Source organism: Bufo gargarizans, chromosome 7 (assembly GCF_014858855.1).
Source record: "Bufo gargarizans isolate SCDJY-AF-19 chromosome 7, ASM1485885v1, whole genome shotgun sequence".
Taxonomy (NCBI): domain Eukaryota; kingdom Metazoa; phylum Chordata; class Amphibia; order Anura; family Bufonidae; genus Bufo; species Bufo gargarizans.
In genome coordinates, this window is record NC_058086.1 from 181,794,197 (window position 1) to 181,810,600 (window position 16,404).

At 41.8% G+C, this 16,404-nt stretch overlaps 1 protein-coding gene across 1 annotated transcript in view; it reads right to left on the reverse strand.

Moving 5' to 3' along the window:
* Nucleotides 1-8,229: 8,229 nt before the first annotated feature.
* LOC122944237 (voltage-dependent calcium channel subunit alpha-2/delta-3-like) overlaps nucleotides 8,230-16,404 on the reverse strand; it is a 234,698-nt gene continuing 226,523 nt past the window's right edge. Inside the window, exon 18 of the mRNA XM_044302472.1 lies at nucleotides 8,230-8,446. Within this exon, the coding sequence (XP_044158407.1) occupies nucleotides 8,230-8,446 (217 nt within the window). The remainder of the gene's footprint in view (nucleotides 8,447-16,404) is intronic.

Sequence of the window (16,404 nt, forward strand, 5' to 3'; positions counted from 1 at the left end):
GAATGCTGTGTTTGGTTTACGCCAAACATGTCCTCTGCTGTTGTGTCCAAATAATTCAATTTTGGACTCATCTGTCCAAAGAACATTATTCCAGAAGTCCTGGTCTTTGTCAACTTTATCTCTGGCAAATGTCAGTCTGGCCTCGATGTTTCTCTTGGAAAGCAAAGGTTTCCTCCTTGCACACCTCCCATGCAAGTTAAACTTGTACAGTCTCTTTCTGATTGTAGAGGCATGTACTTCTACATCAACAGTAGCCAGAGCCTGCTGTAGTTCTCGAGATGACACTTTAGGGTTTTTGGAGACCTCTTTTAGCATCTTGCGGTCTGCTCTTGGGGTGAACTTGCTGGGGCGACCAGTCCTGGGCATGTTGGCAGTTGTTTTGAAAGCCCTCCACTTGTAGACTATCTTCCGGACAGTGGAATGGCTGATTTCAAAATCTTTTGAGATCTTTTTAAATCCCTTCCCAGACTCATAGGCTGCTACAATCTTTTTTCTGAAGTCCTCTGACAGCTCTTTTGCTCTCACCATGGTGCTCACTCTCACTTCAACAGTCAGGAGCACACCAAACTAAATGTCTGAGGTTTAAATAGGGCAAGCCTCATTCAACATGCAGAGTAACGATCTACTAATTATGTGCACCTGGTGTGATATACCTGTGTGAGATCTGAGCCAATTTAAGAGGGAATACATGTGAGGGTGTCCTATCTTTTTCCTCAGTTAGAATAGGCATTTTTGTAGAATGACATTTACAGAAGATCTTGAAAAGACTTTTCTTCAGTTTTCTTTGTTTAGTTGGATTTCTTTAATCTCTCTGTATTGTTGAAACGGAGATGAAATAACCTTTTATTAAAAATGTTACAAAAAACCACATGCTTTCAAAGGGTGTCCTAATTTTTTCACATGACTGTAAATGACATGGCTATGTAATTGATATTAAAGGGGTTGTCTCACTTTAGCAAATATCATTTATTATATAGAAGAAGTTAATACAAGGCACTTACTAATGAATTGCGATTGTCCATGTTGCCTCCTTTGCTGACTGGATTCATTTTTCACTCACATTATACACTACTCGTTTTCATGGTTACGACCACCCTGCAGTCCATTAGTGGTGGTCGTGCTTGCACACTATAGGAAAATGCACTGGCCTATTTGGTGGCCTGGAGCGTGGGAGCTCACATAGGCTGGTGCTTTTCACTATAGTGTGCAAGCACAACCACCACTGATGGATTGCATGAAAACGAGCAGTGTATAATGTGATGGAAAAATAAATCCAGCCAGCAAAGGAGGCAATATGGACAATCACAATACATTAGTAAGGGTCTTGTATTAACTTCCTTTACATAATAAATGCCATTTGCTGAAGTGACACAAACACTTTAAGATCTGTGGTAGCAGGTGGAAGGTCAAAGGTAGCACTTAGGGCAACCGGTGCGTTTAAGTAACCTTTTAGGTAAAACAACCATTAAAGGCTTATATTCTCATCTGACTTATGTTCCCATCATACAGCCGAATGCAATAGATGGTACTAACCAAATTCATTCATTTACTGAAAGTACCTGCAATCTAGCCACAATAGCCGCACTTGCGCGTGGTGGCTGGGATGGGAAGAGCGCGCATATACACACATGCGTTCCAGTTCCTGTACAGGCCACCTCGCCACCAGTATTCCATAGTACAGCTCCAGGGCATGTCCAGTAGCCGTGGAACTGTCCTACAATAATAGTGCCAATGCTGCTAATGAAAAATCTCCATTAGCAGCATGAAGCATGCGCACTGACATTTTTTAATCGCTGCTTGCCTGCAGAGATGCCAGCTGCTGAGTTCGTCAGGCAATGGGTCGACTTCTTTAAAGCCCTTACAGGAACTAGAGTATTCCTTTGTCCTTCGACTGGAATTCAATCCTATATTCATTTTTACAGAGCTGAGACACCCTTACATTAGGCAATGGGTCAGTAAAGGTGGACTTTCATGGGCCGAGCTGAAGCCAATTTTCGGGAAGAAAGCTTTCCTTCCCAAGAATCAGGTGAAGCTTTGATTTTAAATGCAACGATCAGCTCCACAGTATGAGGATGGGGGATCGGTATTGCGCTTTCTCATACAGCTGCATTGTTTCTGGGCAGTAGATCACTGTTCAGACAGCACGTTCTGCTACCCGGAAATGATCATTTGCCTGCCTGCACTAATGATCATTCATTTCACCCAGTGAGCGAGCATTACCTTTGTTCATCGGATGAACGGGTGCACCTTTACATGGGAAGATTTTTGGCAACAAGCGTTTGCAGGAACATTCGTTCCCGATAATCTACCCGATTATACGACCATCTAGATCCACCTTAAAGGCAACCATGTATAGATTGCAAACATCCATACTTTGTCTTAAAGGGTTGACCCAGTAATTTATATTAATTACCTATTCTCTGGATAGGTCATCAATATCAGGTCGGTGGAGGTCCATCACCCGATCATCTGTTAGAAGAAGCCGCCGCTCAGTGACCGCCGGGGGCCTCTTTCTAGGCCATGTGTCAGCCCCATTGAAGTGAATTGAATTGAGCTGCAATACCAATACTATGTATGGTGCGGCGCTTGACAAGTTGCCTGGAGCCGGCTGCTCCACAACTCTCTGAAACAGCTGATCAGCATGGGGTGCCGGGACTCCTCCTGATCACCGATGTGATAATGATGACTTATCTTGTGGATAGGTCATTATTATCTTTACCTGCATAACCACTTTAATTGAAGACACTGCGCATGCTAATTTAGGCCTAAAGAAGTGCACAGTTCATGCATGAAAACCATTGTCTGTATGGATGTTTGCAATCGGGAACTCATCGTATTCTGGGATTCAACCCTTGGGCAGCGCTGACAGTTCCAGTTTGGTTACTGTACTGACTGAGCATTACCTAGACTAAATACTACTACTTTCAATTAATATTAAAGAGGCTTCTGGGACTATTAAAGTGGTATCCTATCTTTAAGATAAGTCATCAATATCAGATCGCTCGGGGGCTCGGTTCTAACAAGCATCATGCCCCAGTTTGTTTACCAGGCAAAGCTTCATATTTTTGGTGACTAGTTTCCAGCTCAGCCCAATTCACTTGAATGAGATGCAGTGAGCAGCGATACCAGACGCAGCCACTACCAAAACTAGGGCACTGTAGTAAACAGTGAGGAGGAGGCAGTACTTGCTAGAGATGGACCCCTACCGACCTGATATTGATTCCTACGTATATGCCATCAATTCTGTAGTCCTCATAAAACCTTTAGGGTACGTTCACCTATGCGGCAGCAGATACAGTAGCCTGTTCTGGCAGAGAGGAGCATGCCGGATTTTGCTGTATCCGGCATTGCCATATTTTACAGTTCACCCCTGGATCTCCATTGACTATAATGGGGTCCAGCGGTGATCCAGTCGCTTTCTGGCATAAATGCTGGGCTTCGACTGGACAAAAACCTTTGCATGCAACGTTCTTTGTCTGGCCAACAGCTGCCATTTGTGTCAGATCAGGACGCCGAAGTAGGTATGTCGCAGATGCAAATGTACCCTTAGAGTAGGGATGCTCAACCTGTGGCCCTCCAGCTGTTGAAAAACGACAACTCCCAGCATGCCCTAATAGCTGTATGCTGTCAAGGCATGCTGGGAGTTGTTGTTTTGCAACAGCCAGAGGGCCGCAGGTTGGGCATCCCTGCCTTAGAGTTTCATTGTGGTCACAAGCCTCTGGTGCTAGCCGTTCGGTGAACCTCTAGAAGAGGCAGCGGATGCATCCTATGCAACCAGACCTGGCAAGAGCTTATGTTATTCCTTGCTTTGCTGTCATTCAGTCCGATTCATATTACAGGGCTAAGGTAAAATTCTATCACACAGGGAAATCTATTGGCAGCTATAAAGCAGAACGTTGCTGGTTAACCCGACATTTATGATTTTTTAATAGAAAACAGCATTATTAGTTTATATTATCTAGTAGACGGTTGTTATTGTTTCGTTCCCTGTCTACAAATCTTTAGTACACATACAAGTTTATCACTCCACAGTTTACGTGACTTTATCCAAGGTCAACAAAAAGAAACAAATGCGGTCAGACGATAACATAACTGAAGGTGGAGTTGTCCTTTCATGCACTTCTGAGCTACAAGTTCAGACCAAAAGGTCCAACAATCTACATTTGATGAATCATATAAAAAAAATAAAAAATACAGGCAACTGAATAATGATTTTAATATACTTTATTTCAAAAGTACACAATTTTAAAGTGTTTTGATGGGGTAAAGCTGAAAATGAGGGTCACCAGTGTCTGCTGTCCGGTTGTAATGGGGTGTGATAATTTAATGAGGCTTTCACAGCTGCATGATTTGCGGATTTTGAAGAATAATCTTGCTTGAATATGGGAGAGACTTTTTTTTTTTTTAAATCCTCTCCAACAGTTTAAAGTCATGAAATGCTGATGTTTAGACTACATTTCGTCTCTTCTATATTGCACCAATCATCTCAGTTCACAGTTTGTCCAAGTGTGTAGCATGCCATGGAGTCAATGCAGTCAATGTCACCTGGAGATATAGACCATTAAAAGAGATAGAAGCATTGCTATGGGCTGGGAAGAGATGCTAAAAGCTCCACCACATTCTCTGGCATTTTCCTTAAAAAAAAAAAGGGAAAAAAGTATGATAAAAAATGAGTACAATGATAAATGGATACAATTATACAAATATAATATAGATATCTAGTGGCCAGAAGGAGCTCACAGTGAAGTATTCTAATATAGAGACAGAGCTAGGATAGCCATTTGTGGCAGGACCCCTACCAATAGCTAGAAGGAATACGCAGTGGTGCTTGGAAATTGCTATACCTCTTCATCGTCTATCTGCTTCTCTCAACCTTTTTTGGAAGCCACACGGTCATCCCGTCATAAGTAAATGACCAACCACGATCTGGCAAAGGGGGGGGGGGGGGAGCAGCCAATAGCAGGCCACGATGGTGCTCAGCCTCCCTAGCATGGCGGGTGACGATAGGGAGGCTGGTCACCATCGCGGCCTGCTGCTCCCCCGTCGCCGCATATTTTGATCTGCGTGATGAGGAGATATAGGGGGCCATGGACCGGCTAAGTATCGCCTATACGAGGGGCCCGGGCTTTATTGGGGGGGGTATTTCTACTATTGGATAACCCCTTTAAGTATAGTTAGTTCCCTACATTATATTGCTGTGCATAAGGATGATACATCCCAGACACCAAATCACAAGAAATACAATAACAAACAATACTGTAAAAAAATTCAGCAGCCTCTCCAGATATCCAAATGGTTAAAAAAAACTCCTTCTGACATTTTTCTAGTTCAGGAATGGCCAACCTGAGGTTCTCCAGCTGTTGCAAAACTACAACTCCCAGCATGCCCAGACTCCCTACAGCTATGAGCCTACAGCAGGGCATGTTGGGAGTTGTAGTTTTATAACAGCTGGAGAGCCGCAGGTTGGCCATGCCTTTGCTAGTTTCTGGATTCCTTTGTGTTCCTATGTGCTGTGGTTTTTCTAGTTTCTGAATTTCTTTAGGGTTCCTGTGGACTGAAACTCTATGATCTCACACTTTGAACTACGCTGCAGACCTCTGGATCTAACAAGGAAGGATGGGAGATTTCAGCTCTGAAGTATGCTGCAGTGATCCAGAAGCCAATGCTGTAGATGAGAGTTGTCCTACTGTCCACCACCATAGCTAAGTCTGACACCTGTTATGTACTTGTGAGTACTGTATATTGCTGCAGTACCTTGATGCTGCATCCTGAAGATAGTTTACTACATATCCCATTCTTAACTGGATGGTCTACCTTTTGTTTACTGGCCAATTAAAAGAATCCCACAGGCCCAGACATTTACAGAGGTAATGACTAAGTGGTTTCTATTTGAGTCAATGTGACTCCTAAGTACAGGATCAACTGAAAGTGGGGTTTCTAGGGAAGGATAGTTAGAATGGTAGAACATTTGGGCAAAGCCCAATTATCATATTTCTATAAACAAAATTTCTGGCAACCCTAATAGGCAACAATGTTCCAATCCATAACTTGCTAGTACAAAGACAGGGTGACAGTCTTTTGTAACTTACTTCTGGATGGAATCCATGGCAAGATTCTGGTCGCCGTCGTATTTTCTGGGATTTTAAGCGTTCACATTTGAGGGATTCGTTGTGTACAGCGGAGTTAAGGAAAATAATTTAGTGAATACCTACACTCAGATTTAGATAATTAAGAAATAGTACTTAGGGCTCATGCACACAAACATATTTTCTTTCCGTGCCTGTTCCATTATTTTTTGTGGACCGTATGTGGAACCGTTAATTTCAATGGGTCTGCAAAAAATACAGAAGCTTCTCTGTGTGCATTCCGTTTCTGCAACAAAAAAAATATAGAACATGTCCTATTATTGTCCGCATTACATACAAGGATAGGACTGTTCTATTAGGGGCCAGGTGTTCCGTTCCACAACATTCGGAATGCACACGGACATCATCCGTATTTTTTGCGGATCCATGTTTTGTGGACTGCAAAGTACCCACGGTCATGTGCACGAGCCCTTAATCAGAATATTTGGAGGAAGAAGAGTATGGCCACTCGGTCAGGTTTCCTGATTCAGTTTTGATCTGCTTTTATGATCCCCTTCTCATTTTGGCTTCTAAAACTGCATCAGGAAACCTGACTGTTTGGCCGTACCCTTATAAAAACAAAGAATCCTTTCAATCTGAGACTATGAATGAGCCAAAGACAGGAGCAACATTAGTGGAGATCCCTGGGCTAAAAATATATGGGGTCCTTCTACCTTTTCCATGACAGTAAGCAATTATAAGGGAGTCGGTCAAAAGTTTTACAAACGCAGAATCTATATAATGCGTAGAGCATTACAGTAAGCAACAAGAAGTGCCCAAAATATACCACATCCACCCATCATCTTAAAATAAGACTGAGATGAACTTAAAAGGCAAACATTTGGGAGTAGGCTGCTTGAGGTGAGCATAGAAAGGTGGAGACCGATGAACTGTGGTAGTCTTCAGGGAGTTTGTCCCTTTTGCTGCTGCTGGACAATCTGGCTCATTTCAATGGCATATGTCATCACTTCATGATTGAAAATCCATGATAATTATATCCTCTCCTAATTTTTTTTTACACAGCAGCTCTTCTGAGTACCGGGCTGTGCAGGGATTGTGGCTGCCCTTGGTTTCCCACACAGTAATGTCACGGGAGTGCCAATGTCCAGAGGATAAACATGGAAGGGGACCCAGTGCTTATTCCAGTACTGTGACCTCTTCATTCTCAGGATTGGTGAGGTCTATTACTTTATAAGTTAGGGATACCCTTTTAAGGTGTTAGTCAGCAGTCATTATGTCTATGGTCAGCTTAAAGAACCACCCTGTATCTTTACCCCTTTTTGTAATGGACATCAGGTAACCAGTGGTGCAGGCAATCTTCTAGCTGATCAATATCTTCCTGAATTATAATTCTCAGTCCCATACCTCAACAAGTACCACAAGACCGTTCTGTGGATCTCTGAAAGATGCCAGTGTCTTCAGTGTGAGCCAGAAATCAGCCATCAGTGGATGTCTACTAGATTAATGCTAAGACCCTAATAGACATGCATCAATGTCAGATAGGTGCAGGTCCCACCTCTAGGACTCACTCCTATCTCAGAATGTGGCCCCTGAAGTGAAGGGAGAGCAGCTGAACATGTGCAGTGTGTTCTCCATTCACTGCATTAGGAGTCTTAAAAATAGCCGAATGAGCACACATAGCTATGTTCGGAAGTCCCACAGAGGTGAATTGAGAGAGTACTACACCTGTACGGCCACACCTCCACTCACCACCACGGGACTTCCAGATATAGCCGATACAATGCTCAACTGATTTTGGAACTCCCAAGCCCATGCACAGCTGCCCTCCCTTCACTTTGGAGGGCACATTCTGGAGATAGGAGTGGGTCCAAGAGGTTGGACCCTCATCTATCTGACATTGATGCCGTATATTAGTGATTTGCCACCAATGTCTGAGATGGGAATACCCCATTAAGCCAAAATCAATCATACAATAGATATAGATAGATATTTGATAGATAGATAGATAGCTAGATAGGTATTGGATAGATAGATAATAGATAGATAGATAGATAGATAGATAGATAGATAGATAGATAGATAATAGATGGGCGGGAGGACGAACATAAAAAAATAAATGCTGGGAAATTTGGCATAATGCTAACTAGTAAAGGGCTGGTGGTGTCAGTCTCCATATGATCCCATGGAAGACCTTTGTCACATCTTCTAGTGGAAAAACACCTTGGTGGTTCTTAGAGTAAAGGATATATCTTATTTCAATAGGTGCCATAGTGATTGGGGCCACATTGCTACAGCTGCAGACATTGTCCACCACAACCATGAAGAGATTGCTACTGGGGATTTGCTGAATGACGAATGACCTGAAAAATAAGAAACAAGAAAAATTAAAAATTATAAATGCAAAAGTAAGTCATTATTATTTCAAAGTTCAAACATATTTATTACCGTATATGTTCTGACCCTTATAGCAGAAATGTAATATTACATACTACATTGTGCGTAATTAGATGAATCGGCAACTGAGTTATGCATGGCCATGCTGATTCCTCCAGAGTGGGTGCCGCACAGTGGGTCTTGGCAATGGTTAATAAAAGAAGGGACCTCAACAATAGGCATGAGTTGGACATGAGTCAATCCCTTTAACTGTTTCGTGGCCCAGCAAAAAACAAAACAAAAAAAAACATAGAACATGTCCTATTCTTGTCCGCTTTACAGACAAGAATATGCATTTCTATTATGGGCGGCCTGTTCCGTTCCACAATTTGCGGACCGCAAAACATGGAGCATCCGTGTGCATGAGGCCTAAGGCAAACTCAATGAAGTGCCTTATGAAGGAATGGAAGATATTAGAAGATCTTTTGGCTGACAATTGTTTTTACAATTTTGCTCAGTTTTCGGCAAGCCCTGCTTATACACAGCTAAAACTTTACTGCAGAACCCATCAACAGGTATTAGCTCAAATGGTGGTAATGAGTTAAAAAAACTGTTTAAATGGCGCATTTGTTCCTCTAGCGTTGATCATGGAGGGAGGTCATAAAAATCATATAGTTCCCTTAAAAGTAAAGTCAGCCTAAATTTATTGAGTATATTGAATTTTTTCCAGAAAAAAAAAGCTATAAAAATCTTGATTTTCTTTATTTGGAACGATCTTTCGACGTCTTGTGAGTCAGTCAGACACTAATCACTGTTCGGAAAATAAACAGGAAACAATGCCATAATAGCTGATTACATTCAGTATTTTATATTAATGTTTGCCTTCCCCACCTGTGAGTTTCCCTCCATAAGCCAAAAAACAAACTCTAGATGAAGGAGGTTAAGAAAAGAAATAAATAAAAAAGAAAATCCCAGCCCGGAGGCTTTTCAATTTGAATAAGTAATAGCAATCCTCTTGTGCTCATTTTTCTGGCAACTGCATTTTGCAATTTGCAAATTTTGAGCTTTCACAGTCGTTTTATTAGATTGGTTTGGCAGGCTCAAGTGGCACTTGGTAAGCAGATTTAAATCACAAACAAATGTACCTGCTGACAGTGAGACGCAGTGGCCTATTTAGTGTGTGCCTCCTAGAAACAGACCCTAAGGGCTTCAAACTGAAGGAATTCTAGGAATTGTGGCCATCACCTATGAGATATTTGCTCTTTAAACTTTAAAATGCTCTTTTATTAGTTGTTGATTAGGCAAATGGCACTATGTTCATTCAAAGCCCAACAAGCTTTTTATGTGGATACTGATTTTCATGTAATCAACCATCATCAAGTCAGTTTAGGTACTGTAGTTGAGTTAAAGGGGTTCTGCACTTTCATTTAACTGATGATCTATCCTCTGGATAGATCATCAGCTTCTGATCGTGGGGGTCCGACACCCGGGACCCCCGACGATCAGCTGTTTGAGAAGGCAGCAGCGCTGCGGCCTTCTCACTGTTTACCGCCGGCCCAGTGACGTCACAACTAGTATCAACTAGCGTGGGCAGGGCTAAGCTCCATTCAAGTGAACAGCGTTTAGCCCCGCCCACGCTAGTTGATACTAGTCGTGACATCACTGGGCCGGCGGTAAACAGTGAGAAGGCCGCTGCGCTGCTGGAGCGCCGCTGCCTTCTCAACAGCTGATCGGCGGGGGTCCCTGGTGTCGGACCACCACCGATCAGAAGCTGATGATCTATCCAGAGGATAGATCATCAGTTAAATGAAAGCGCAGAACCCCTTTAATTTAGATATTTTCAAATCATGACATGTCTGTCAGTGATGCTCCACCTGAATGAACAGGTCTCAATGTTAGTTGTGACCTTGCATTTGGGACTAGCGCTACAGTGAATGAACTGATGAGCTGAAAATCCAAATATGAGAATGCTCCAACATTTCTAAAGCTCTTATTGGCGAGCCGGTCATATGTAAGCAGCTATCTCTCCACTTACATCCAGTCGGGGGAGATGCTCATTGTGAAAAACCATCACTGATACAAAAGCATAGCTATGGGGTATGCAGAAGTTGTAGTTGCACTGTGGTCATCAGACGGTAGCAGAATTTGAAAATGCACATGGTAAATGGGAGACCCATACAAATATTGTCTCTGGGCTCCAAAGTTGATGTCTCCTGCTCATTGAACTTTTATAAGATATAAATGGAGTATTGTGCTAATGAAGAGAATAAAGATGAGCGAATTTATTAAGTTTAGTTTCGGGTCTGATTTAGCCGAATCGGCTGTCTGATTTGATATGGGTCTGAATAAAGTCAAACCAAATCAAAAGTGCTCTGATTGTCTGGAAACCCCCCTCTCTCTCTCTCTCTCTCTCTCTCTCTCATTCTCTCTCCAGCTCTTCAGAATCGAATTTGGATTAATTAGAATCAGAACTTTTTGAAAAATTTCGAAACAATTTGTTAATCTTTAGAAGAGACCAATTTGGTGCCATAACATGCAGCTATTTTGAAAAAAACATAAAAAAGATTTTTTTGTGATGACCTGAATTGGCCCAGAAGGAAATCGTACAGTTCCTCATTGCTCACAGTTCCTTTTGCTCTGTGACAGTGGGCATTATCTTTCCAAAAGAAACCACTGCTATTAGGAACCCACTGCCAAGAAAGGGTGTACTTGGGCTACAAAAATGTTAAACTAGGTAGTTTGTGTCTTATCCACATGAATGCCAGGAGCCATGTATGCTCAAGCATCACACTGTCTCCACTGGCTTACCACTTTTCCATAGTGCAGCTTAGTGTCATCTCTTATCAAGAAAAGGAACAATCACACACTTGGTCATCCGACCTACGACTGCTCAGGACTGCAATTTGTGCTACAGTAGATGTTCTATGGTATAGGGCCAGATTGCCTAGCCTTCGCGTTCTATCCACATTGATGAGCTTTGGACGCCCACGTTCCTGTTGATGACTTATCAGTTGCCTTTGCCTGGACACTTTTGATAGGCACTAACGTCTGCAAATTAGGAAGACTTCACAAGACCTGGAATTTGGAGGTGCTGTGAATCAGTTGTCTAGCCTTCACTAACTACTACTGGCTTTTATCAAATGATTTCCATTTAGGACATTCAGAAATGTCAAAGGAATGGAGATTGACAGCTGAGTCTCCACTAAGCTTGAGAATTACCTGGTGTGGTCTCTGGGTATACTGCAGGGGTGTTCCTTCTCCTCCTAAAGGTTGTGCCTAATTAACACAACTAAATATGCTTTGGGAAAACCAATTTAAACACAAAGCACATATAATATTAGATTATGTTCCACCTCCACATGGGGTGAAAATAAAGATTATAGCACTGTCGTAGTTTGGCTTTTCTTCACTTTATTGTGACAATTTATCTGTCTTACTAGCCCTGTATCCAAAGAGACAAGGAGGGTCCATTCACACGTCCGCAATTATATTCCGCATTCATTTCTATGGGGCCACACTATGTGCTGTCCAGATCCGCACTTCCGGGTCCGCAATTCCGTTCCCTAAAAAATTGCGGACAAGATTAGGCATATTCTATTATAGTGCCGGCAATGTGCGGTCCACAATATGCGGAACACACATTGCTGGTGTCTGAGTTTTGCAGATCCGCGGATCCGTGGATCCGCTAAACACATACGGATGTGTGAATGGACCATTAGGTAGGCAGAGTAGTTTGTTGGCACACATGTCTGGTATCCAGCACCTCAGAGAAACATGCACCAGCTACAATTCTAGACATATATCTTGCATTTATTATGGCATTGTTGCTCCCTATTGGTACAATTCTTCTACATGTAAAGTACCAATAGGGAGCTCTAACCACTGGGCAACATGATGGCTCAGTGGTTAGTCCTGGCGCTCTTTCAGCACTGGCATCTAGTTCAAACCTGACCAAGAACCACATCGGCCTGGAGCTTGTATGTTCTCCCAGTGTGTGTGGGGGTTTTCTCTGGGTACTCCAGCTTCTTCCCACACTCTATACTGATAGGGAACCTAAAGGCCCTTTAAACTGTCAGATGTTTGGGCAGATTATGGATTAAGGAACGGTTCCTTCCCAACAATCGCTACAACAGGCCATGAAAAGGGGCCTTTAGATGGAGAGCGCCATTAGGAACAGAAAGTGATGATAATGTCTCCAAAGCACAAAAGACTATGTTAGCACTGAGTGGGTAAAATAAATATAATGGGAATCTTGCAATGTGTTGGTAGATGAGCACAATGAAGTTCTATTTTAGCAAAATAAATTCCTTATATCTAAATGCTTCATCTAAGGAATATTCCTATTTCTAGCTTTATTTTCCCTTTTCCACCAAATTCAGGTTTTCCATTTTGTTAAGACGCACATTAATCACTCGCCGTGGACACCTGCTTGCTTGGTACACATACTTTTTCATAAAGCTTATAATAAAGCATCTATCTACTCCATGGCGATACTCGCCAAATATAGAATCAAGTTTAATTATGTTTGTTTTGTGGTAAATAAAAATATGAATAAAATTTCCCATGGGTCAGCTTATTCATTCATGCACCATGTCTTTATAACCATGAATAACGTTTCAGATATATGGACAGAGGACACATTTACTTAATTGTCTGGTAAACACAAATAATAATCATGCAAAACCAGTTCACATGTGAGAATTTAAAGGGGTATTCTAATTTTAAAAAAGTGAAGTCTGATATATTTTGACAAAGACTTGGCACTATTTAGTATGCACACTCTTTTTCTCTCCTTTCTTTTCAGATGCAGCAGTATAAATACTGGTTACTGCTTGCTCTGGGGTTGCCACGGTAGGATCAACAAACTAACTGTGCATTGACATCCTGTCATGTGACCTTCACTTATAAGGACACAGAGGTCACATGACAGGAAGCCCATGCAGTCTAGCAGCTTCTGGCTACAGTTTCCTTAAAACTGGTTCAGCACTTGTCAGAAATTCCAACATAAGATGTGATATTATGATTATTTGGTATAACAATAAGCTCCTTACAGATAAAAACAACAACTTTTGATGCTGATTTTAAAACATGTCAAGATAAACGACAAGGATCCTTAGGATAGACTACCAGTGGAGGTTTGATTCCATGAGACAGTGCTCAGTAAACAAAATGAAGAGGCACAGCCCCTTCATTGTAGTGATTGTGCCTTGTGCTGCTGCTCAGCTCAACTGGTTTTGTTCCAGGTCATGCCACAGAATGCAGCTTGATCAGATTCAGATATAGGGAATATAGAGACTAAGTCATCACCTTGGACTGTAGTTATATTCCTCAAAGTGTTCCTGAAGAATCTTTGCACTGTGGCAGGTGGGCATTATCTTTCCGAAATAAGCCACTGCTATTAGGGAATGTCACTGCCAAGAAAGGGTGAACTTGGGCTACAAAAATGTTTAGGTAGGTAGTATGTGTCTTATCCACATGAATGCCAGGAGCCATGGTTGCTCAAGCATCACACTGTCTCCACTGGCTTACCTCTTTTCCATAGTGCATCTTAGTGTCATCTCGTATCAAGAAAAGGAACAATCACACACTTGGTCTTCAGACCAGGCCCCCTTCTTCGAAAACTCCATGGTCCAGCCTGCGACTGCTCAGCACTGTATACCTTAGGTGTTCTGACACCTTACTATCATTGCCAGAAGTTCTTCGGCAATTTGTGCTACAGTAGATGTTCTATGGGATAGGGCCAGATTGCCTAGCCTTTGCCTTCTACGATGAGCTTTGGATGAGCTTTGATGAGCTTTGGATGCCCATGATCAGCTTTGATGAGCTTTGGATGCCCCTGATCCTGTTGATGGCTTATCAGTTGTCTTTGCTTGGACACTTTTGGTAGGCACTAACCTCTGCAAATTAGGAAGACTTTGCAAGACCTGGAATTTGGAGGTGCTGTGAATCAGTTGTCTAGCCTTCACTAACTACTGCTGGCTTTTTTCAAAGCTGGTGACATCTCAGAGGTGGGACTTGCACCTATCCTAGCAATATGACCCATATGGCCAATTCATTTTTTCAGCAGAAAATATCCATATGCATGAAATCTGACTAAACGTAACATCTTGCTAGGCTGAATATAACATTCAGAAGAACTGTACATCGTTCTATAAAAGTACCCAGCTACCACTGAGCCAAACTGACATCACTGAACTGTAGCATGTGTGGTTTTGTGGATTTCTATGTGGGTGAGAAGAGGCCATTCAAGGGAAAAGGGAAAATAATTCCCATTTTTAAGGCAATTTCATAAGCTGAAATACCTCACAGTGTTATAAATAAGTCAGAACTGCTCAATTAAAAAAAAAAGAAAGATACTTTCGCAATTTCAGCCAATTTTTGACATAAACCAGTTCTCGTTTTTGAAAGGTATTTGTTGACTGTAACCATAAAATTATAATAATAGCATGTTTAGAGATAATATATTTTAGATACTCTACGAGCCTCCCTGTACATCGGTAATTGATGTCTCTTAGACACCGGATTTAACAAAGTATGTTTTTATCAAATCAGTGTCTAATTAATCCATGTACTTTGCACAGGATGTTTCCCCCAGCTCTATTAATGGTCGTATATTACCGGTGTCTATTCTTTTAAGAAAAACATGGAATTTTTTCTTCATTTGTAACAGTATACGACTTAGTAATAATGGAGCCGATTCCAAACCCAACATCTACATGACCTTCAATATCCTTGATGTTTGAGCTTTGGCCTTGCATAAACATGCGATTAGGGGCCAAACAATGTAGTGTTTTTCCAATGTAGGCACATGTCCTCTATGGTTTAACTTGACCAACAAATTCATATTGCATTAACCTAAACTTGGATTTGCTTAAACCTAAACCTCCAGGGATGAAACCAGACCCGACTTCTAAGCAAGGATCATCCCGCAACTTTGGACGCTTTATAATTATACTGTGTTATTTTAATGTCTGTGCTCAAATAAGTCGTACATTACTTCTTATTATACTTTGTTACTTTTGTCTTCATAGCCAGGGCATACTGTGGCGGCACAATGAGAAAACCACCACCTTTTTTTTTCTCGATCTTTTTCCATAAGCGCTAACAAGTTTCACTGCATTTTTTTTTTTTACTTTTAAATATATAAACCAATCTGAGATATACCCTGGAAGCCTAAATGCAAATGTCATCCAAAGTCAGTAAAAGCTGAGCAGAATGACTATAACTCTCTCGGCAAATTTATTATTTAATATCTACGCACAGTTAACCACTGTGGATCACTTCATAAACCGCTCCCAACAACATCATATCCAAATGCCAACTAACCGTGGGGGTTAAATCATCCAAAATAGATGAAAATGAGCTCACATTTTTATTCCTTTGCTCATAATGATGGTTTTGTACTCAGATCATGTTTTATGGCTCATACAATATTTATTATTATAGCAATATCTAGAGTAACAACTGCCCCAGAAATACTCAAAAATCAACAAATGCCTTTTGGATTTACTATCTAATAGATGTAGGTAATAAAAAAAATACATATGTTAGCAGGACTGCATAGTGTGTGAGGATACACTATGACTTAAAGGGGTTTTCCCATCTCATACAATGGGGGAATATCACTAGGATATGTCCTCATTGTCTGATAGGTGCGGGTCCCACCTCTGGGAAGGTGCACTGTGCATGAAAAGCCGTCCTCTATTCATTTGTATGGGGCCACCGAAAATAGCCTAGCACTGGCTCGGCTATTTACGTTGGCCCCATAGAAATGAATGGGAGCGGTGGCTGCGCAGGCACGGTATGCTCCCATTCACAGTGTAGAGCGCTTAGTGGTGGCCGGTACCTGGGGTCCTCTGGCTAACAACTTACCCCCTCCGTTCTCGCTGTAGGTACGAGTCCGAGAGGTGGGACCCGCACCAATCAGACAATGGGGATATATCCT